We start from the raw sequence: 23761 nt of genomic DNA, 5'->3' as shown, positions 1-23761 counted from the left end.
CAGCCTGTCCGACAATTAAGATCTGTTTGCCGAAAGCCTCGTGACTCTGCAGGTCACAGTACCTTGACGTGTCCTGTTGCACCCCCTTGTTATGTTCTAGGAAAATGAATTGAAGGATGCTGCGCATGACAAGAATCGACTGAGCCTCCAGTATGCCAGCGTATCCCACAAGGCACTGCACCATGACCAGGTAACGTCTCAGTAGGCAGAGAAAAGCATCCTCACTAGATTCGTCCTCGGACAAGCAAGCTGACTATCCATCTCGTTCAAGGGGGGCCAAAGGGTGGCTCTCCAGATGTCCATGGACTACAATTCCCATGAGCCCCTGCTAGCACAAGAGCCACAGTTTGGCCACCCCTGATGTTGTGCATTTGAAGGAACCCTTGATCTTACCTGTTGGAGCAAATTATATAAGGGCTGTACTCTGTGTCTGGCTTTGCATGTATGGAACAGTTGATTGGGGGTTTTTTTTGGGGGGGGGTACAGTATTTTGCAGACCCTTCCCCAAATATAAACAATCCCTGCTAAAATCTCAAGGCAGAATCGGCAGACTCTCTGCACGAGGGTTAAATAGAAGCGACCCCTTTCTCCCAGAGATAGGATCGTTTTGAATTTCTCGTCTCTGCGGCTTCAGCCTCCGAATCCCCATTTCAGGGTAAGCTCCCTTGTTGCGGGAATCGGAGCCGCGATTCCTTAATTTGTTTTGCCATTTCCTCTTGTCTCACACTGACTCTTCCACGTGAAATGGACACATTTCTCGACATCCTTCGCGCTTTGGCGGGTTGGCGTTGACGATTACGGATGTAACTATAAGGGATGCGTGTTGTGCGTGCAACGGCTGTGCAAAAGGCATGTAAAAATCACGCCCATTGAAACAGTCTGCAGTGCTGAGATGCAAAAGTGGAGAACTGGAACAGCTGACAAAAATATATGTGGATGTGAAAAGAAGGCCAAATCGGGAACATTTGCTCATTCCCTACGTGAGACCTGGCTATTTTCAGCTCCTCGCTGAACCTCTCGTCGCTGGCAGAACAAGGGGACCCCAAGTGCAACGAGGCATATGAATCGTAGGTGGTGAAGATGGCAAATCGGCACATTTATGATTCGCACTCTTATGGGGAGGGGGATTTCTTTTTCCTGAAAATTCCCTTTTCTAAATATAGCCATGAATTCCTCTTCCACTTGTTTTTTCCCCATCTTTCCAAAGAGAATTCCTTTTTTCATTTCTCTTCGATTTCTCTTTGTCGAGAAATCAACGCACAATGTGTTTTGGGAAACCTTTTTTAAAAATCAAGCGACCCCAGTCTGCAGACGGTTGCTACCGAAAGGACACACGTGACCCCTCGTCTTTGCTCTTGTCGTGGTTTAGGTGAAAGCAGACTATGCTCAGCCTACAGGAGCCCTCGCCGCAGTGACCCAGGAACGCAATTTGGCTGTGCAGTGGAAACATCAGCTCCAAGCCAAACTGGAGAACCTAGAGCAGGTCCTAAAGGTAGGCCGAGATAAGTGGGGGTGAAAGTGGGATGCGAATTGCATGAACGCTTCTTGCCCTGACAGTATTCGTTGCAGGAATTAATTCCGAAATCTGCGTCATGGAGATTCCCTTTGCTTATCATGGTTACCTGTAGGGTGGCCAGGCACTGCCGCCCTGTCGGCTAGAGGAGGGAGGGGGCACTCTCCGGAAGCTCCCCCCTTGCACATACCCAATCCCAGAAGAGCGCCTGGCGTGCTGATGTCACCTGGAAGCGACGCCAGCATGTTGGAGACTTCGGAGACGACACTCTGGTTTTTGGGAAAACTCTATGGAAAAGAATAGGCCTCAAACCATAGAGCAGGCTTTCTCAACCAGGGTGGGAGTTAATGTTTTAAAATGTATTTTTACAATTTTTTAACATTTATCAGATCTGACCTTATATGGTCATGTTGCCCCCCCAAGTGGCCTATGGAGGTGGTGGGAAGGGGAAGGGCCCCGGGTGGGCGTGTCCACAGCTCTGTTTCCCAACCATATTTTGCACAATTGCACTGGGTAACCTTGGGCTTGAGAAAAGTCCTGTTCTCCCAGAGCTCTCTCAGCCTCACCTCCCGCACAGGGTGTCTGTTGTGGGGAGAGGAAGGGAAGGCAATTGTCAGCTGCTAAAGACTCCTTTGGGCAGTGAAAAGCAGGGCATAAAACCCAACTCTTCATCTTCTAATTGCACATGAGGACTAGAAACCTGATTCCCCCTACAGAAGCGACATGAAAGCTGACGTCTACATCCTGTTAGCTGCCAAATCCAAACTCAATGTGGCGAGCAAGGGGGCGTCCTGAAGATACCAAGATGTGACTAAGAGATGGTTTAAACTTTTATGTGGCTAATGCTGATCTTAAAAGGGTGTTCTAAAATGTTTTGCTCAAACTTCACTCTTTCCTGGGCTTTGTTCCGTTTTGCCAGCATCCTGAATCACGGTCCCAGCTGCCAAGGCCTCTTTCAGTGCGACTCCGCAGAAGGTCAAATCCTGCCTCGGAACCTTAACTTTGTTTGCTCACCAAAAAAACGGAAGCACGGCGTGTACCTTTCAAGGGGAACAAAGGCTGACGGAGCTCCCGGGCCTTTTGATTGAAGCAAGAGAGAAGGGGGGGGGGGGAGAGAAAAAATCTCTCACATTTGCTCCTCTGTCCTTTGCAGAAATGATTCACGATCCAGGCCTGGCTACTTTTGTTTCCTATTTTAGTCCTTCAAAGATGGGCAGAATAAAAGCGACACGCAGTTTGGGGTAGCTCATTCCAGAGCTTTCTTCAAGAGGAAGATCTGTCTCTTGTCTTTAAGGTTCTGCCAGAGTCCAATTTCTTCTTGCTTCAACAGACCCACACAGTTCCTCCTCTGGAGTTAGGGAGGAGCGGCTGTCCGCCCGTCGGTTGGGAATACGTCTCTGTTCTGCGCCCCCCTCTTCCTTAATGCCGGTTTAACTGGGGGGTAATTCTAAAGAGGGTTCCTTAAATTGGAACGCCTTCTATTCGTTTGCAGCTTTCTCCCTGGATTTCATTAACGGCCTTTTGGGCCTTGATAAAGCACCCAAAAAAAACAAACAAACCCAGATTGAGTCTTAATGAGACTCTGCCTACAAAGGCATTGAGATGCTCATGTTTGCTCCTGTGCATTGTGAGAGTCTCTAATCGCGCCCAATGACCGGGCTTCACTTCGGAAAATAAAACATTTTTATTGGAGATGATTAGGCTGATCCTGCATTGAGCAGGGGGGATGGATTAGATGGCCTCCATTGACCCATCCAGATCTATGTTTCTAAGATTCTATTCTATGATTCTGCTTTGGAAATGATTCGTCAAGAATCCGTCTTTGTATGTGTGTGTGGCTTCTGTCATCAGCTTATAGATGACTTCTGGTAACCTTGTAGGACTGGCGTGGCCAAACAGTGGCTCTCCAGAGGTCCATGGACTACAGTTCCCATGAGGCCTGGTCAGCAAGGGCTCATGGGAATTGTAGTCCATGGACCTCTGGAGAACCACCATCCCACCCACCCCCCACCCATGTAGGATTTTCCAGCCCATGCCAAATACTAAAATCCAAGCCGGAACATAAATGAAGGAAGTATGGCATACAAAACACTATTTCCCCGTGCAAACAATAGTGTGTCTCTGTGGGAACTCATGCTTCTGTCTGCCATTGCATGAACATGTGCTGTATATCTGTAATGGGGAGCTTCTTAGCGTCACGGCCAAAGGTTTCCCCCGTGTAGGATTGGCGACGAGCTCCTCGGCATTAGCTTCTTGGCCAGGGGAGGGGGACAGGCGCCGTTTGCTTCGCCTTAACGGGCCGCTTTTCTGTCCCACCGAACAGCATATGCGAGAGGCTGCTGAACGGCGGCAACAGCTGGAATTGGAGCATGAACAAGCCTTGGCTGTTCTCAACGCAAAGCAGCAGGAAATTGAGCTCCTGCAGAAGGTAAGCCGAGCGGGCAGGGAGGAGGCGCCAAGCAAAGCGAGAGGAGTCGCAAACGTGCGGGAGTCAGCAGGGCCTAGGGACATGGAGATGGGCACTCCTCTTCTGGGGTTATGGGCAGATGCGCCCCACTTCTGGGAGGGGGTACGGCTCAGTGGAGGAGCCTCTGCTCGGCATGCGGAAGAGCCCAGGTTCAACCCCCGGTGCCTCCAGTCCAAAGGGCCAGGTGACAGGTGATGGGAAAGGCCTGAGATCTTGGAGAGCTGCTACCAGTCTGAGTAGCTGATACAAAAGGCACCAGCCTCCAGAGGAAACAGAGATTGGTTCCCTTGGATGCTTTGGAGGCCGGATTCCATGTCATTGTACCCCACTAAAGGCCCTGCCCTCCCCAAACTCTGCCTTTCCTCAGGCTCCACCCCCCCCAATCTCCAATCTAGACCCTGCAACCCAGCTTCCCCCCTCCCAACGTCCAGCAGTGGGCAGAGCCATGGCATCAGGTTTCCAATCGGATTTGACATTGAACTGGGTAAACACGCCATCACACATCTCCCGCTGAACGCCTGCCGCCATGTTGGTTCTGGAGCTGGCTTTCTCAACCAGGGCTTTGTGAATCTGTGGAGTTTCTTGGCGGTCCTGGAAGGCTTTTCCGAATGGGTGGGAGTGAATTAATTTTTAATATTTTTTAAAAGAATTGTTCAACATTTATCGGGTGATATGACCATATATGGTCATAATGACCTCCCTCAATGGCCCCTGATGGGAAGGGGAGGGGCCCCTGGTGGGGGTGTCCACAGCTCTTCTCCCCACCCATATTCTGCAGGATGGTACCTCTTCCGGGGTTTCTTGAAACCCAAAGAACGTCTCAGGTCAAAAAATTGAGAAAGGCTGTTCTAGAGGTACTCGATGCCCCATGGAGCATCACCGTCCCTCCAAATTAATTTGGCTGAGATTCTGTTTCTCACATCTGCATCCTGTCCGGGGGAGGGGGAGGAGAAGAGGGAACTAAACAAAGAGGAACTTTGAGAAGAGGATATTGGCTCAGCAGATAAGACCGTGGACTGCTGTTCACAGACAATGATGTGGCTGATAGCAGAAGCCCATGTCTTATCTGTTGCAGTGTTTAATGAAAAGAAAGACCATAGAAAAAAGCAAAAACATCTCTCCAGGACTCAGACTTTCAACAAAAAATGCAGAAAAGAGACTTGGGTAGATTTTTTTTTAAACTCTTGGATAAAGGTGACAATTTCTTCTATGCATATTTTTAAGCAATGATTTTTTGTCTTAGCAAACTGAGCAGTGGGGTTGGCTTCTTCAAGGAAGATGTAGGGGGGGGGGGGCTTTAACCCATTGCTCTCCTGATTTTTTTCCTTAATGGAAAAAAATCCACACAAACATCCAGAGCTGCTGTTAATCCTATGGGGGCAGGGGAGGAATGAGGATTCCAGTAAATTTTCATCAATGTGGGAGGAAGCAGCTGGGGTTTCTCTCCCCAGTCTCCCATTCAAGAACCAACCCTGCCTATAAGAACCCAAGCAAGGGGCTTTCAAGGCAAGCGAGAATCAGAGGTGGTTGGCCAGGGCCTTCCTCTGCAGAGCCTTCCTTGGTGGTCTCCCATCCAAGAACCAGCCCTGCTTACAGCAACCCCAGCAAGGGTTTTCTTTTCTTTCAGCAAGTGAGGTGGTCAGCCATGGCCTTCCTCCGCAGCACCTTCCTTGGTGGTCCCTCATCCAACAGCCAGCTCTGCTGACAGCAACCCCAGCTATGGGCTTTCCAGTCAAGTGAGAAGCAGAGGTGGTGTGCCATGACTTTCCTAGTAGTTGTGAATTTCCTGCATTCTGCAGGGGGTTGGACTAGATGACCCCTGTGGTCCCTTCCAACTGTAGGATTCTGTGATTCCTCTCCAGAGTCTTCCTCGGTGTTTCCCTCAGGACCCACCCCCATTCAAATACAGGCCCTGCTTATCTTCTTAGATCAGACAAGACAGGGCTATACCAAGCCATTCCACATCCCACTGTTTCTAGGCATTTAAAAATACTTCCCCACCCCAGTCTGCCATTATCTGTCTGGGTTCCTCCCACCCTCTTGTGGCTGTTTTCCTCATTGGGCCATATAAGTTGTGGCAGTAAACACGTAATGCTGATGTAGAATTTGTGTCTCCAACCACTACCGATTCTGAAGATCCCTTCCCAATAAGCAAAGCTAATAACGACGGCTTGCCTCTTATTCCACCCCCCAAGAGCACAATCAGAGCGGTTGTCCTGTTTCAGGATATATCAAATGCTTCCCCCATCTGGGCTGTTCTGATCCAGCCTGTCAGGCACAGAAGGGAGAAGATTGTCCACCCGAGCCAAGAAGAGGATCTGACAAGAAAGCAAAGTTTGTAGCGGGAACAGATAATTCTCAGATTGCTTGCCACACCGTTATTGTGTGGCTTTCGCTCTGGAAGGATGTTTTCTTATTATTACTGTTATTAATCTGAGGATGATAGATAAGGCAGAGGATTTTTATTACCTGCCAAAGCGTTGTTTGCCATCGGTGTGCTGATTTTGTTGGGGAGGGGGGAATATGTTGCTTTTATCAGATTGCTGGGAGAGAAGGCCTAATAGTGGAATACAGGAAATAAATGTGCCTTAACCACAGGGAAGGATACTTTTCACCTCTGTAGCTTCCTTTCCCCCGATGAGAAGTTGCAAAGGAAGCCAGTCCAGGATCTGTTCCATGTCTCATTTCTGTGTCTTGGAACCCTAAGTCCTTTCTTTGGACATTTCTGTGTCTTCACTTTCCACTCCAGCCGCAGTCCATTTCCTGTCCAGAGATCACTACCAGGTTTGACGTCCTCAGTTCCTGCCCTGATTTGAGACTTGGTTATGGGCCCAGGGGCGGGGCGAGAAGCACAACAGAAATATGTGGCTGCTGCCTGAGCCTTGACACCACTACCTCTCCCCACCCCACTGCCAGCATGCAAGGGATCGTGTAAAACCATAAGGGATCCACAGACTGCATAGTTCTGTTTGTCAAAAGGGCAGCATGTGTGACTTTGGGTTGAAGAACACTGAAGATCTCACAAAGATCTGTTGACACACCTTTGTTTTGGGGTAATGGGGAAGTTGCTTACATATCCTACTTTACCCACTTTCTTGCATATCTCTCCCAGGCTCAGGTTGAAGCTAAGAAGGAACATGAAGGTGCAGTCCAGTTGCTAGAGGTAAGTGGTTATTCGTTTCACCTTTGGATGTTTGCTAGCCCTTGCAGGCTCCAGTTCCAGTGACTGGTTGATTAATCAGCTAAAGATTTAGATGATTAATCGGTGAGGGGGAATGTTAACCAAGTTGGGCTGAATGTTAAAGGCCTGCTTGTTTATTATTTATTGATTCAATGTCTATACTGCCCTTCCCCAAGGGCTCGGAGCGGTTTACAACCTATAAAATCCGTGCTATGAAAACCTTCAGATGCAATAGCTTTTTGAGGGCTTAACTAGGCAAGACACAGCAGGTCTCAGCAATTAGATCTCCAAACAGGCGTAATCTGTTCCACTTAGTATTTCTTGTAGGGCCTTGGAGGAGGAGCTGGTCTCATGGCTTAAGTGCCACTCAGCGCTTAACACCCACTCAGGGTGGCTGTCCCGCCCCTGAGGGCCTCCTCCTCCTCCTCCTCCAACTGACTTGCCTGTCTGTCCAGTGGCCAGCTAATCGCCTTCCATCCCCCACCCCTGAGCACCCCCTCCTCCTTCCATGTCTTTCTGAGGCTTGGAGGCTGCAGATCCCTGCTGCGTGAGAGCTGCCCCTGCCGGTGAGTTCCCTAACAGCTGCCTGCATTTAGTGAGTGGGTGGGCGGGGATATGCCAGTGTTTCTCTCTTGTAGCCCTTCCTTGCACACCCAGGGAACTGCTGATCACCGCTGTGTGATGGTAGGTGAATTTTCTCCAGACCAGGCTAGAGTCTGGAGATTTTTTTTGAGGGGGGGGGAACACTTAGGCATGAAATTAGGGTGGGCAGGTAGTTGTGAGTTCCTGCATTGGGCAGGGGCTTGGACTAGATGACCCTGGATGTCCCTTCCAACTATTCTGATTCTGTGAACTATCTGGCAAACCAATTGCTGCGATCTCTTGCATCTTGCCTAGTTAAGCCCTCGAAAAGGTATTCAATCAGAGGTTTTAGCAGCGTGTACTTGCACTTAATCAATTAAATAGACACAAGACGGGAGATACAATTCCATTTGTTTATACAAGAAATGCCCCTCTATCAGCCTTCGGGCACCGAGAAAGACATTTTAAAAACCCACCTGAAACCGATGCCTTCCAATGCATCTGACTCCACAGCAGCGTGTCGTCACCAACTGCAACAAAACTAGTCCAAGCAGATTAAAATGCAATTACAAAACCCAGTCGGGGGCCATTAAAGATGCCCATCCCTATTACTGTGAGCACATTCATTTCGGCCTTGACGCTTTCCCTTTCTGCAGTCATCTCTGAGGAACGTGGGCACATGTTTGGGGGTGGAAAAGAGTGTTTTTGAGCTACCAGGGATTTGGGCTGCCAACCTCCAGGTGGGGCCTGGAGACCTCCCAGAATTACAGCTGACCTGCAGACTACAGAAATCGGATCCCTTAGAGAAAAGGGTGTGTTTTTTTTGGGGGGGGGGACTCTGTATAACCTACTGAGATCTCTGTTTACCTCTGTTTACCCCCAAACCCAAATTTCTCAATCTAGGAATTCTGGATGAACATTTGGATTTCCTGGCAGTCAGAATTTTGAACAGGGAGGAGTCCAGCTGGCAGATACCGCTTTAACTTAGCAAGAGCCAGCTTGGTGTATTGTAGGGGTAGCCAAACTGTGGCTCTCTGGGTGTCCATGGACTACAATTCCCATGAGCTCCTGCCAGCACTGGAGAGCCACAGTTTGGCCACCCCTGGTGTAATGGTTAAGATTGGTGGTCTCTCATCTGGAGAGCCGGGTTTGATTCCCCGCTCCTCTACCTGCAGCCAGCTGGGTGGCCTTGTGCTAGTCACAGTCCTGTAAGAACTGCCCCTACACAGCAGTTCTCTCAGAACTCTCTCAGTCCCACCAACATGTTTGTTGTGGGGAGAGGAAGGGAAAGCCATTCTAAGTTGCTTTGCAACTCTTTCAGGGTGTGAAAAGCAAGATATGAAAACCAATTTTTCTACGCAACAGCTGAAGGCACACAACTCCCAAATGGGAGAGAGTAGACAAAGGACTGCTGGGAAATAATCTTCAGGGTGGTTGTACCCCATTCCCCCCACAAGAGTGTGCCATGAGTTCAGATTCAGCCGGCAACAATTGAGGCGCCTTTCCCAGTTCTTTTGCTCTGGCAACCAAGAAGACCCACCGTGGTATTTAGCTCTGTGAGCCGTTTTGGCAGGCATTCCTTCTCCCCTTAGAGCTGTGGTTCTGATGGGGGAGAAATCCAGGATGGGTCGAATCTTACATAAAGCACCGTGGGTTCGTTGTGTGGCTGTTCCAATGAACAGAGGGACAAACGTTAAGAAAAACACCCCTTTGTGTGTGTTGATTTCTTTCGGATGTGCAAGTGCATGCAGGGAAGGGGGTCCCGTAGACCAGGGGTAGTCAACCTGTGGTCCTCCAGATGTCCATGGACTACAATTCCCATGAGCTGCTGCCAGCGTTTGCTGGCAGGGGCTCATGGGAATTATAGTCCACGGACATCTGGAGGACCACAGGTTGACTACCCGTGCCATAGACCCTCATTTAGGAGCAGTCCGTGTCGGAAGGCGGCTCCCAGCTCTTCCCCCCTAGCAATTTTGTCCCTCGGCTTTCATCAGGAACCTCGTCAGGCCCAGCGATAAACTAGGTCATCAAACAACACGGAACGTCGAGGCCTGGTTCGCTCGGAGCCCATTAATTGCCCTGTCCGTGCGGCCAGCGCTTAGAGAAGTAAAAATCCATCCTCCTCCGCCGGCATCGTTAGCAGCTTCTAATATCAATTATCCTCCATGACGCTGGGCATTTCCTAGGGATTAATCTCCGGCTGCATCATATTGACCCGAAGGGTTTTGCCTCTGGGCTTTCCATCCCTCTGAACTGGTCATTAATCTGCAAGAAAGGCCGAAGGAGTCAATTCCTCTTTCCACTTAAAAAAACAAACAAACACCGCAGGCTGGTTCTTGTCTGCCTGCCCTCTGCTCACTAATCTTCTAACAGGAAGCCAGCTTGTCCAGGGTTGGGATAGTATTATAACAGACTACTTCTAGAATCACTGGGAATCCAGTGAGAGGTTTGGGGTGGGGATATGGAAAAGGGGGGGACATGCACGGCTCCATCACTTCTGGGGAAAACCTGGAAGTGGTGTAGGGTAGCTCTAGGAATTGCCACAAACTCTATAGTTTTACCATAGAGTTGTGGGTGGTTCCGAGAGTGCCATGGCTTCATTTCCGGGTCTGGAGAAGTGACATCATGCTGCGTGCCAATGCTGGTGGGGTTTTAGTTTTCTTCCTCAACACCGTTCCAAGTATCAGTTGGCAACAAGTGAGAGATCTTCCTTATAGAGGTGGTCTAATGCATTAATAATATAATTTCATGTAATTTGGAAAGTTACATTGTTATCAACTGTTATTAATGACACTTGGTTGCATGTACATGCCTATTGTTGCCTGCCCTGAGCCAACCGGGAAGGGTGGGCTATAAAATACAATTATTATTATTACAAGTGCAACCCCCTTCCCCGACAGATGACTGTCCCACCTTGACTTGAAGATCTCCCATGAGAGAGCTTAGGCCTCAAATAAAACTTAGTTGGCCTTGAAGGTGCCCCTGGACTCAGAATTCGTTCTGCCACCCTCTGTGGGTGACACCGCCCTGTGTATTGGCATTGATGAAAGCAAAAATCACCTCCAGTGCACACAAGTGGAGATGAGTTTGCCCAAGGCCGGAGAGACCACTTGTCCAGTTTCACCTGAACCTTCCGCTTTCTCTCCTTTCTTGATTTGCTTATTGGTCTTATGTCGTTCTCCTTGAGCCGATCTCATTCCGCTCCCCGCCCCCCCCGGGTTGTGCTTATTTAATTGGCTTGTCGAGGTGGCAAATCAGCGACTTTTCTGAGATGGATGCCCACGCGGTCGCATGTCTTCTTCTGTTTTTTTTAACGTGTGTCGAAGTGTTTCCGTGGGCTTGTTCACATTACTCATTTAAAACCAGTTCCCGACCTGGGCAGTCCCTTAGCAAGCAGCCTTAGGAACTGTCGTTCCATTTCCACCCCACCCATCCCCAAAATCTCCAGATATTTCCCAGCTTGAAGCTGGGAATCCTCCCATGCACACTTAAACTACAATTCCCAGGATTCTCGGAGGGAGGCCACAGTAGGCGAGTTGGCTTCCAAATGGGATTAAACATGCCGTCCAGATGCGTTCAGCCCGTGTTCTGGTTTTAAGTGCGTAACAGAAGGGGGAAAAGTTATTTCAAATCTGTTGTCGCTTAGCACTTCTTTGGGTTGTCGTTTCCAAATTTCTTCCTTTTATTTCAAATCTTTGTTTCCTGTGTCTTTTTTTTTTGTATTTATTGCTTTGCTCCTCATCCAGAACACCTTGGACAGCATGCAGGTATTTAGGACCCCCCAAAAATCCACCCCATCCCTTTTCTGTCTGCTTTGATACCAATGGCCAGTTTTGAGTAAAAGGATGCTGTAACCCTGCTCACCTTTGCATGAAAATGCAGTCGGCAGAACCATTGTTAAGAAAGCATGCTTGGATAACGGGGAGGGCGAATCAAACCCCAAGGGCTAAACCCACAGGGGACGTGCCTTGCGGCAGATAACAAGACGTTAATAGTGACTCCCAAGGACCCATGTGGGAGACCACCTAACGTTCTGACAAGCATGCCCAATAAGAATGGTTCCACCTTTCATGCAAAGTAGTTGCTTTCCAGTTATGTGTTTTTGTGTGTGTGCATGCATGATTTTGTCTGAATTTGGATTACCAGGTGGAGTGAGGAATGAGAAGGATATTTCCCATCCCCTTTCCCCCAAGTGGCTGGAAGTTCCAGGGGCTGTTTTGCAGAAGCTGGGGGATTTCAGAGGAGGGGCTGACCAGGAGTGGGAGGGATGCCCAAGTGATGTCACCGTGTCACATCGGGAATGTACAGGAAGTGATGTCGTCGCGCTGTGCTGTCGTGTGATGATCTCACTTCTGGTGTTTAGAGGAAGTGCCATTGTCAAGTCACCAGCGATGTAGCCTGGGCTTCCCTCTCTCTCCTGCTGAGCCCCCCCCCCCTCATTGCCAGCTGAAGGGTTGGGGTTGGGGCCTGCAGCCAAGGAACCCCAGGGGTTTGGGCAATCCTACAAGGAAAAGGCCTTCTTGACTGCATTTTCGTAATATCTATTTTGCCTGCATCCTTCTGGAGGCAAGCACATGGTCTCATCTTTAAATCGCACACAAAAACAAACTCTCATCTAGGGATCTTCAGCCTTTTTGAGCAGTAGGCACTTTCAGAATTCTGACGCGGCGTGATGGCCACAGCCACCAAATGGCCACCATAAAATGGCTTCTGTGGGAGGCGGAGCCAGCTACAAAATGGTTGCCCCAGCTAACCTTCAGTCGCCCATGTGGTGTGCTGGCAACACGATATTTTAAAAACTGTGCACAACCAATCAAACGCCGCCCACAAATGTCAGCGAAGAACAAGAAAGCTCAGCACAACATTCTCAGAATTTGGCCGCCTGCAGAATCCAGCGCCAGGCTAGTCTGAATTCAGACAATCCACCTGGAAAGCCGCTCCCTTGCTTTATGTCTGCTTTTGCATCTGTTTGGAATTTCTTTGGAGTATATGCTTTGTTTAGTCTTGATTGTAGGACCTGCTCTAGATGACTACATGTGAGAAGGACAGAACTCCACACTTTCCATGGATTAAGCATGCAAGGCCTGTTAGGATGTTAATTAGTTATGAACAGAGTAGGCTTCTACCGTCTCTGTGCTGGAATGGCCATTTCATGTATCAGGTCTTGAGGTATGGAGGGGAGAATTGTGAGAAGCCACCAGGAAACCTGCTGATTGTTTCATGCACCCGAGGCCAATCATTGAAATCACAATAAATGCACCAAACAATCCTAGAGCGACAGTGACAGACCTAACGTGTTTTGGCTTCGAAATGGGTCTTCCTCAGATTCCTAATGTACGGTACGTTGGAAAAGGCAGCCAGTGAGATGAACAAAATGTAAAATTTATTCTCTGTGAATAACAAGCTTAGTAAAAACGGAGCCAATAGAAGTCTCGTCCTCCACAGCTGCTAAAAAATTCTGGCATGTGCCAGTAGCTTCAGCGCATGTATGAAAGCAAAGGAGATGATGGACCTTCCAGGGACTTTTGATGTTGAATTACAGCCGTGTGGGACCCCCGTTCCAATGGGGGCCACACAGAAAGAAGCTTTTCAGAATCTGGTGGTTTTGCTAATGAATCACACACGCACGCACACACACAGCCCGCTCCATTATTCTCAAAAGGGATAAGACACGTCACATCCTTTACCTGCATTCTTTTTCTTTAAAAAGCTATAACAGTGTGAGGCTTTTTGTTGGGTAGCCGTGGTTTGGAAGCAATAGACAGACATTTGAGTCCGGTGGCAACTTTAAGACCAACACAGTTTAATTCTGCATATAAGCCTATAGAGCAGGAATTCACCAGGGGCCTTCCCCCACTATCCGGCCCTAATGGACTCAACCACTAGCTATTCCCGGCATCGCCTTGAAACCGGGGAAGTGGCCGCTTCCACTGTTTTCGTGGGTGGCACACCCTTGTGGCTACTATGCTTGGGAAAGGGGGTGGAGCCTGGATGCCTTCTTCAGCCTCAAACTGCCTCCTTTCCCTTCCCACACTCCAGTCCTCCTCGGGCGTGGTGGGGAGGTGTGGTGATCTGTGGCAGAGGTCACAAAATCCATTTCCTGCCTGAGGGTGTGGCCATAGGTGTTTTCAGGCATTTTTCCTCTGGACCAATTGAATATATGAATGGCATATTGCTCTTATTGTATTTGCAGTGCCTAATGTTACATAATGTCCATGATTGCAAGCTGGTGTTTTTATTGGTTACCGCCTCCTTGTTTTCCTCACTTATAAATTCCCATTTCTTTGGGGGGCTTTTTCTGTTCGGCATGCATTTCATTCCCCCTAGTGGTCGATTCGATAGCATGCCAGCTTATCCCTGGCATATCCCCCTGTGGATTTGAACAGTGAGCTTTTTATGACGGAGATAAACCAGGGTAATATAGAAACAACCACTAGAGGCAGCAAAACGCATGCAGAACAGAAATAGATAGAGAAAGAAGAAATGGGAACTTACAAGCAAGAAAAACGAAACTGTGGGGGGGGGACATGTTTGCAACAGCCCACCTCTTCCAGCAGCCATTTGTGGTGGCCCAGTTCAGATTCAGTGCCCCGCCTCCCCAAAATTGCCAAAGGCGTCCATGGGATATCAAGTAAGCAAACAATCCGCCTAGCATCCCAGGGGAGTCTTGATTGCATGAACTGGTACTTCTACCTGGAGATTAATCATGCTGATTACACAACTCAGCTCCTTTTCCAAGCTGCCGTTGACTGCACAAGCCACACAGCGATGAGTGCGACCTCCCCCTGCATGCGGGTTTGAATCCTACCGTTGGCCTGTCCTGTCGGGTAACGATCCTGTGTGCTGCCACAGGGGGATCGCATGAGGGACCCCACAAGCATGTGAGCAATCCTATAGGCAGAAATCCTCCACTGTATACGTTATATCTGCCCATGCAAACCAGAATTGCCGAGATTACTCCTGTGACAAGACAACGTTTTAAGTACTTAAGCCCTTTGCAGTCTTAGCGGATGTGCGCACCTGTTTGCCATCCTACTCAGATGATCCCCACTTCCTTTATCCCCCATTGTTCAGGCCAAGGTCCGCGAGCTAGAAGAGAAATGCCGGATGCAGAGCGAGCAGTTTAATCTCCTCTCCAAGGAACTGGAAAAGTTCCGGCAGCAAGCTGGGAAGATTGACCTTCTGAGTAGCAACCCGTTGGCAGCCTCGGACATCCCCGGGTCCCCTAGCAAGTCCCTGTCGCAGTTAATGAATGGAATTGCCACCTCCCTCGGCAAAGGTAAGGAGAAGCCCTTTGCCCAAAACGGCTTCGAGAGGAGAATTTGGAAAGCTTCATTCACCCCACTTCATCCAGTTGCCTTCCTGTCGCCATCCATATGTTACGCCTTTGCTGGAATGTAGCAGGTGTGAGCTGCTGATTTTAAAGAACGTTTATGCCTTTTGCACTTCTGCTATCAAAGGGTTTTCAAGGCCAGAGATGACCAGAAGGGGTTTGCTGCACGGTACTAACCAGGGTTAGCTGAAGCGGCTGTTTTCAATGAGAGGTCCTCCACCAAGGTTACTTTCCACCACCATTGAACCTTGCCTGTGAAATTACACAGATTTGGGTTGGTTAGGATGCTGATGTATGGGGCCATTTGACCCAGATGAGGGAGGATGCTGCAGGTCAAGGGAGAGCATGTTTTATAAGCTTCAATCATTAGTTTTTGGTAATCAACCTCTATTAGCCCTTTTTTAATACCAGAGAAGATTTCCCTCTCTAGTTGAAGCAGTAAGAGGTCATAATCGAGTTCAAGTTCTTTAAGTTTAAGTCTTCTCTTACCTTGCTGGTTATAAAACCAGAGTCCAGTAGCACCTTTAAGACCAACAAAGATTTATTCAGGATGTGAGCTTTCGAGTGCAAGCACTCGAAAGCTCACGCCCTGAATAAACCTTTGTTGGTCTTAAAGGTGCTACTGGACTCTGGTTTTATTGTGCTACTTCAGACCAACACAGCTACTCATTTGAACCTATCCTTGCTGGTGATGTGCTTCCTCCCCCCTTCCTCCTTCCTCTGAGTGTTTCTCAAAGGAACTCAGGAAAGAAATTTTTTGGGGGGGGGGGGAGGTGGGACTGGCTAACTCGTTTCTGTTTGTCAGCAGCAGCGACCGCTAACTAGCCGAACCTCAGCCGGCTGGTTTGCTTTTAGCGCATAAATTATTTCCAAGGGCTGCAGCGGCGGCGTGGGCTCCGGGTCATCTGAGGATGCTTGGAATCCCTCCAGCATGTTGATTGGTGCGCTCGACTCTGTTTCATGTCGCTTTGATGAGAGCCGAATGAGCAAGCAGGGCCTATTCAACTCTTAATGTATGTGCAATCAGCGGAGATGGCCCTCTTCCTGGGTGTACCGGAACACTTTCTGGACCCAGCCCAATGGTTACCGAGCACGTCGAAATGTGCGTGCGCGCATGGAGGCGAGTGCTGATGCCTTGTAGCCGTTCAGAGCGCACCCTGCCAACTGGGGAGTTCCCGGTTCAGTGCACAGGGCCCAGTTTAAAGCTCAGAGCCACTCTCCAAAGCAGGGCTAGTCCAACTGCGGCCCTCCAGATGTCCATGGACTACAATTCCCATGAGCCCCTGCCAGCAAACGCTGGCAGGGGCTCGTGGGAATTGTAGTCCATGGACATCTGGAGGGCCGCAGTTGGACTAGCCCTGCTCCAAAGCAGCAGTTTTCTTCAGGAGAACTGGTCTGTCTGGAGGCCAGTTGGAATACCAGATGTGTCACATCCCAACCGCGCTCCAGAGCAGATCTCTCCTCCTGAAGAAAACGGCTGCTTTGGAGGGTGAACGCAACAGCGTTGTAGCCTTCCCTTCCCCTTGTTGGGAAAACGGGGTTGTATTTCCTGTAATTAGCAGAATGCACAGTGACTAAAAAGCTACAGCAGAAACTACGTGTTCCGTGCGTGCACACCGGTAAGAAGGCTACAAGTAAATCTGGGACTCCTTTTCTCTTTCCAAAACTAATATGGACTTCTTGATTCTGGGAAATCCATTTCTTAATAGGATAGCGGAGGGACAGAGTCCTGATCTATTCTAGCTAGCTAGGATGGAGGGAGATGTAGAAATCATGCCCTGCTTTCATGAGGCCAAAGTTGGAGTCTGTTAACGTGTGCGTGAGAGATGTTGAAGGAAGGGAGTTCATTCACTAAAAATAGCATTTTATTTATTTGTATTTACATTTCTCTACCGCCCCTCACGACAATGGTCTCGGGGCGGTTCACAGCATAAAGCCAATAAAATACAGCACGAAACCCATAAAACCCCCTTATACATACAGTTGCTAAAAATTAGCTATTTTACACATCAAAGGGATAGCGAACAATAAAGGAGAGGTTGAGAGGATCTTCCTTGTCCTGTCCTATCTATCTTTCTAACTCTCTGATAGCTCCTCTCTCGAGTCTGAGGCTAAGGAGAAATCGCAGAAACTCTTCCACCGCACAAATCCACTTTGTGAAATACAAGAGAGAGAGAAAAAAAGGAGAAACCTCTTAGCTGCAAAATCCATTCTGCCAAAAAAGATAAAGTTTTCCAGGTACAGCCGATTGGCCAGACTTTGCTGTTCATCAGATACCGAAGATGGCTTAATGCTGTCTCTCAGGCCTTTTGAATAGCCCGTAATTGATCCATCAGTAATTGTATGAGTTGGACGGGGGCTATAATTGGCTTGCGCAAATACACTTTTAAATGCCAGCAGCTAATTTGCGTCCTGCGACTGTTCAATTAAGAAGCCTGTCACACTGCGGCGTCATCTTCGGCAAACGATTCCCTGTTCCGTTGGGCTCTTGCGAGGCGGGGCGAGCGGCATTCGCACTAAGGGCAGGGGCCCGAGAAAGATTCTGAAGGGCAAGGCGGCTTGGGCTATGGGATCTGGTCACCATACCTCAAAAAGGACATTACAGAGCTGGGAACAAATACAGAGGAGGGCAAATAATGATGATGATGATGATAGCAACAACAACAACAACAACAACAACAATAATAATAATAATAATAATAAAACTATTTGTATAGCCTCCTTCCCTTCCTGGTTGGTTTAGCGTGGGTAGCAATAAGGCATTTACAAGTAATTAATCTAGATTAGACTTTCTCAACTTTTTTACCATTGAGAATCCCCTGAAACGTTCTACTCTCCCATCTGTCTGTCTCTCTTCCCACCCGCCCACCCATCTACTCTCTCATCCGTCGTCCGTCTGTCCATCCTTCCCTCCCTCTCATCTGTCTGTCTGTCTGTTTGCCTGTCTGTCTGTCACCTTCCTCCATCTATCTGTAACCTCCCTCCAATCCATCCATCCATCCTTTATTGATGTAAGGGGTGTTTCATGGGGTTTTATTGTATTTATCGTTGTATCGTGTGTGAGCCGCCGCAAGTCCACTGGAAGAGGGGCGGTATAAAAATAAATAAATAAAATAAATAAGATCTTGGGGGCTAAGCAGGGTTGGTGCTGACTGATGTTTGGATGGGAGACCACCAAGGAATTTAGGATCGGTACGCAGAGGCGGGCAGTGGCATATCACCCTTGAACGTCTCTTGCCTTGAAAACCTTCTTCTTACATTCTTAGGTTCATTTTGTCTGAAGGAGCTCCTGCTGGAATCCATGTTGTTCCTCTTTTCGGTGCCCCTGGACTCCTGTTTAGCTTTGCTCCCGTAGGTTTGAACGGCTGCCCCGCCAGAGGCCTGTCCTGTGATGCTCTCTTCCTTCTTGTTCCTCCACAGGTCACGAAAGCTCCTCTGGAGGCCACTGTGTGATCTCAGAGTTTATACGGCCCCTGCAGCTCTCCGGGGACAAACCGGAGCAATTGTCTGTCAAGCCTACTTTCCTCTCCCGGTCCCGATCTGGCAGCCCAAGATGCAGATTTGAATCAGACGTGAGTTGGAAATCAGTCGGACGAGCTTGACTCTTCCGTCTTCCTCGGCTCCGATAAGGCAACTCGCTGGCAAGGGCTCATGGGAATTGTAGTCCATGGACATCTGGAGGACCACAGGTTGACTACCCCTGTTTTAAGTGACAGCAACACAACTCTGATCGTGTGGCTCTTGGGAGGTGCATGCTAGCCCCTAAGGAAGAACCAGCAGAAACCAGTCTGCCCGTGTTCACCCAAGCAGATTTCCAACTGGGGGTGGGAAGGAGAGGGACCCTGGGTGGGCGTGTCCACAGCTCTGCTTCCCAACTGAATTCTGCACAATGGCGCCACTTCTGGGGTTTCCCAAAGACTGAGGAATTTTCAGGGTGTTCTCAAGGGTAAAGAAGTTGAGAAAGGCTGACATAAATAATTACGTGTATATGCCTTGATGTTACCCCCCATTGACCCAACCAGGAAGGGCAGGTCCCCTCCTGACCCCTGTTCTGTCCTGGGTGGTCTAGTGTCCCCCAGGGACAACATTACGGGCTGGGAGAGGCGCAGGATGCTGCACCAGGAAGAGAAAGCAGGAAATTCCAACCAACTCCGGGAAACCTGTTGGTCATGGGCAAAGTGTGGCTGTTTTATAAAAGGAAACATTTTCATTCTTTCAGGGCACCGTTATTAGCCCAGGGTTTAGATAGGTACCAGGAGAAGCAGAGGACTTCAGCTTTGCATTGGAGCAGGGATCCCCCCACGGGCACCTTTGGAATTCTGACACAGCATGATGGGCGTGGCAACAAAATGGCCTCCGCAGGGGCGGAGCCAGCCACAAAAGGATTGCCGCTGCTTCACTTGAGTCACGCCATGGAGGTCCTTGCGTGTGGTGGGAGCTGCTGCCCAAACAACATTAAAAAAAAAATATCTGCACTGCCCATCAAATCTCCAGTGGCCAATCAGAAGCTTGGGGGGAGGGGCAAAAGCCCTACCTGGCCCCTCCCACTTCTTCCAAACACTTGATGGAGGCTAGAAAAGGTGTCAGCTGGTGTCATAGTAGCCACAGACACCACGTTGGAGACCCCTGAATCAGAGCAATCACAGGGGCTTCTATCTCTCCCCACGTCTGTTTCCCTTTGGAAATGATCTGCTTTGTCACAGCTTTCATCCTTCCCTTTTTATGTTCCATTCCTTGTCTTTCCCTTATCCCACAACATCTGTCCAAATTCTTCCCAGGAAAAAATATTCCCTTAACTCCACCCCCCCCCCAAACTCATTTATTTATTGTATGTACAGCATAGTCAGGAGGTCCAAAGATGGTCTGGCGGCCAGGCCAGGCGTTTGGAGGTGGTTGGCCATTGCCCGCCTCTGTGTCATGACCCCTATTGGTTCCCTGGAGGAACTGCCACCCAAATCCTTGGAGGTCTCCCATCCAAATACGAGGCAGGGTCAGCCCTGCTTAGCTTCTGAGAGCTGACATGATGGGGCTTGCTTGGGCTCTCCCACCCCATCTATTTACTCTGTCTCACCCCATATCTACTCCAAGATCTTCTGAAGAATGCCTCAGATCCCTGTGGATGGTCCTGGAAGGTTGTTATGTGAAAAGTGTCCAGCAATTACAGCCGACGGGGAGGAGGAAGATGGATCAGAAGACCCCAGTTGGGAATCACACACTCCCCCCCCCCTCCGTCCACACCAGCCCGTTTAGGGAATCTATCTTGAACGCAGCTTTTATTTCCCTGAAGGAAAATAACAAAGGGTCACTTGGGAGGGAGGGGGGGGGGAATGAAGTGGGAGCAGAGAGAGAAAGATTTTAGTTAGGCAGTTAAAGAGGAGAGAACCCCACTGTTGCCCTGTAGGGCGGAGAGGGTAAATTTTTAAAAAATAAATTAATTTCACCGGTGCATCAGCGTGGAAGTGCACTCATTAAAATAGAATCAAATTGACTTGGGAAGCAGCCCCTTCCTTCCTATCGCTGCGCAGTAGAAAGACCTCATTGCTTCGTTTGCCATGGGAACCAGCCTCGCTGGGTTTCAATGGGGAATTCTGGAGTCTTATAGAACCCTGAAATTCTGTTTCCAGCTCCTTCCAAACGGGGCACTAGCCTGAGATGGCTGCCTTTTGCGGTCCACTATCTGCTGCATGCCCTGGATGGCCCAGGCTAGCCGGATCTCATAAGATCTCAGCACTGAGCAGGATTTGCCCTGGTTAGCATTTTTTACAGGAAGTCCAGGATCACTAAACAGAGGCAAGCAATGGCCTCTGAATGTCTCTCGCCCTGAAAGCCGTCTGGGGTTGCTGGCCTAGATGGCTCAGGGCAGGTTTGATCTCGCCAGATCTATGAAGCTGAGCAGCTTAGTCCTTGGATGGGAGACCTCAAGGAAGTCCAGGGTGCTACGCAGACGCAAGCAGGGGCAAACCCTCGCTGTGGGTCTCTTATTAACCTCATCGTGTCGAAACCGCGTCTCGTCACAGCCTCTGGTTGCGATTTTCTCCTCCGACACCTCCTTGCCTGCTTTTGTGCAATAATCAAGAGGTGGGTGTGTGGCACACGTGGAGACTTGGTTGCAGACATTTTCGGAGGCGGCATGCCCACCCACCATCTAAGAGAATTGCATTATGCGAAACACGTTGAGGAGGAATCGGTTCTTGAGATGTCAAATTAACAAAGAGGCAATTGATGCGGCAGTTTTGGGGATTGCAGGCGGGGACTCATTCCGCAAAGACAACATCCACGTAGTGTCTCGGAGGTGATACGGTGATACATACCAAAGAAACTGTTAAGGGCTGTGCAATATGAGTTTGGTATTGCATGCTTGCTGAGGAAAGGGCCCTGCTTTTTGGTTTCCTCTACAGGATTTCAGGGGGTGCATGCATGTGCAGGTGCGTGCATGCACACGTGCGTGTGCGGAAAGAAAGCAATGGCCCGATGATTTGTAGTTTTTATGGGGAGGCAGGTCAGCAGAGTGGATGTCCAGAAACAATACACCCCTCTCTGATAGGTTGATAGGACTATGTTCATTTGTCCAGGCCATTTCATTGGTTCATGTGACTTCATGGCTGCATGGGGAACTTTAACATGCTCTTGAGCACCCATATTGGGGAGGGGGGCTTAGTGAATGGAGCTTCGCAGGAAGAAGATACGCTCCTCCAAAAGGAAATCTCCCAAGATTACAACTGACCATAAGATGAAAAAGACTGGAGAACATGGCAGCTAGAATGGACCCCAAAAGCATTATATCTTCTTGAGGTCCTTCTCCTTGCTAAACCCTCCCCTCCCCAGGCTTCACCCCCAGATCTCTAGGGACTTCCAAACCCAGAGCTAGGAACCTTAAAGGCTGGGAAAGGACTCAATCTAGGATGTTGGAGAACTGTGACCAGTCAGAGAAGATTCAGAATCTGCAACTGGGACCCCCAGGGATAAACTCAAGCTAGCGTGGCGTCGTGGTTAAAGAGTGGCAGACTGTAATCTGGAGAACTGTGTTTGATGCTCCCGCTCCTCCACATGTGGCCAGCTGGGCAACTTTGGACCAGTCCCAGTTCTCTTAGGACTGTTCTCGCAGAACAGTTCTCCCATAGCTCTCTCAGCCCCACCTACCGCAAAGGGTGTCTGTTGGGGGGAGAGGAAGGGAAAGGTGTTTGTAAGTCGCATTGGGACTCCTTTGGGTAGTGCAAAGTGGGATATGAAAACCCAGTTCTTCTTATCTCCACTCCTGTCCTCATGCTGCCTCAGTTCTCCTTCCTGACCTCCCCCATCTAGCTTCTCCCCTTCTCTGCCTTTCCTCCCCTCCCACCTTTCCTCTTGCCTCCCCACTCCTCCTTTCTCTCCCAAATTTCACTTCATGTTTCAAATGGAAACTCCCACTGCCATCTTAGGTAACCTAGGCAACCGCAGGCCGGAGCCTGAAGTTGCCGCGGCAATCCAAAATGGCTGCCAATAGCTTGTGAGGCAGCCTTGCAAGACTTCCAAAACTTTTAATCTTCATGTTGTCTTTTTCAAATGTTAGCATTTTTATGCAGAGGCTTGACTAGAATCATAGAATCATAGAATCATAGAGTTGGAAGGGGCCCTACAGGCCATCTAGTCCAACCCCCTGCTCAACGCAGGATCAGCCCAAAGCATTCTAAAGCATCCAAGAAAAGTGTGTATCCAACCTTTGCATGAAGACTGCCAGTGACTAACCTCAAGCGACAGGCACACAGAAAGATAAGAGCAAGAAAAATATAGTTTGTGTGTACAAGGATGTATACAGGTATACAATAATATGTAAATCAAATCTTACAAGTCTAGAATAAATTTGATCGTGCAATCCTTGGAAGCCCAAGGAGAGATTTTCTATAATGCATGCTGAACAGGATTCCGGTGTAACGAAGCCAGTTTCATATCTTTCTTCGGCAGCGTTAACCAGATATCAGGGCGTAAGCTCTCAACAGCACCTGGTTCACAGTGGCCTGGGTCTCATGCTTTAACTGAGTGAGGCTTATCTCAGCTACCAAGATCCTAGAAATAGACCTCCTGCAGTCGCTCAGCATGCATTATGGAGAATTTCTCCTTTGGCTTCCAAGGACTGGACAATAAACAGGACTTAGAATTTGATTTACATTTCACTGTCTTGTTGGAGACAACCGTGTACAGACAAAGAATCTCTTTCTTGCTGTTCCTCTTGATTAAGCATCTCCTAATTTGGCATCTCCTGGTCCGCAGAGGTTTCAATCCACGCCCTGGGCCAGGTTCAGAATTAGGTTGTCTAGAGGGGATTTTGACAAAGACGAATGCTACTTCTTCTGCATGAATTTCTCTCCATCTAACATATTTTTATCCTATCCAGGCGCCCAGAAGCTCAGGCCAGCAGATATCCTTCTTGTTTTAGTCCTGTAATAACGACCCTGTGAGGCAAGCGAGGCTGGGAATGACTGGCCCAGAATTGTCCAGAGAACTTTTCAAATGAGTGGGGATTTGAACACAGGTCTCCTGCCGCAGTCTAACACCCATGGACACCACATTTGTAGCCAGGCGCTGGTTATCTTATCTCAGTTCCTATTGCTTAATATTATTCTTTTTCCTAAATAAACAGGATGTTTGAGAGGTCATGTCTGCGCGGTTGCCAGCTGGGCTGGATGAAAAATGTCCTGCAGCTTTAAT

The 23761-nt window shown here is 48.9% G+C and overlaps 1 protein-coding gene across 13 annotated transcripts in view; it reads left to right on the top strand.

Moving 5' to 3' along the window:
- Window positions 1-23761, top strand: part of RIMBP2 (RIMS binding protein 2) — a 129548-nt gene that overhangs the window by 70921 nt on the left and 34866 nt on the right. For 7 of the 13 annotated variants that reach the window (XM_077307512.1, XM_077307524.1, XM_077307511.1 and 4 more), the window contains 7 exons: window positions 101-190; window positions 1370-1492; window positions 3837-3941; window positions 7093-7143; window positions 11490-11510; window positions 14818-15022; window positions 18497-18648. In XM_077307512.1, the coding sequence (XP_077163627.1) occupies window positions 3840-3941; window positions 7093-7143; window positions 11490-11510; window positions 14818-15022; window positions 18497-18648 (531 nt within the window). In that variant the 5' untranslated portion in view covers window positions 101-190; window positions 1370-1492; window positions 3837-3839. Of the gene's footprint in view, window positions 1-100; window positions 191-1369; window positions 1493-3836; window positions 3942-7092; window positions 7144-11489; window positions 11511-14817; window positions 15023-18496; window positions 18649-23761 lie in introns of those variants that run through there. The other 6 variants (XM_077307514.1, XM_077307519.1, XM_077307516.1 and 3 more) reach the window with 2 other exon arrangements.

The sequence above is a fragment of the Paroedura picta genome, chromosome 13, assembly GCF_049243985.1.
Source record: "Paroedura picta isolate Pp20150507F chromosome 13, Ppicta_v3.0, whole genome shotgun sequence".
NCBI lineage: Eukaryota > Metazoa > Chordata > Lepidosauria > Squamata > Gekkonidae > Paroedura > Paroedura picta.
This window is presented reverse-complemented; position numbering and strand designations above follow the sequence as displayed.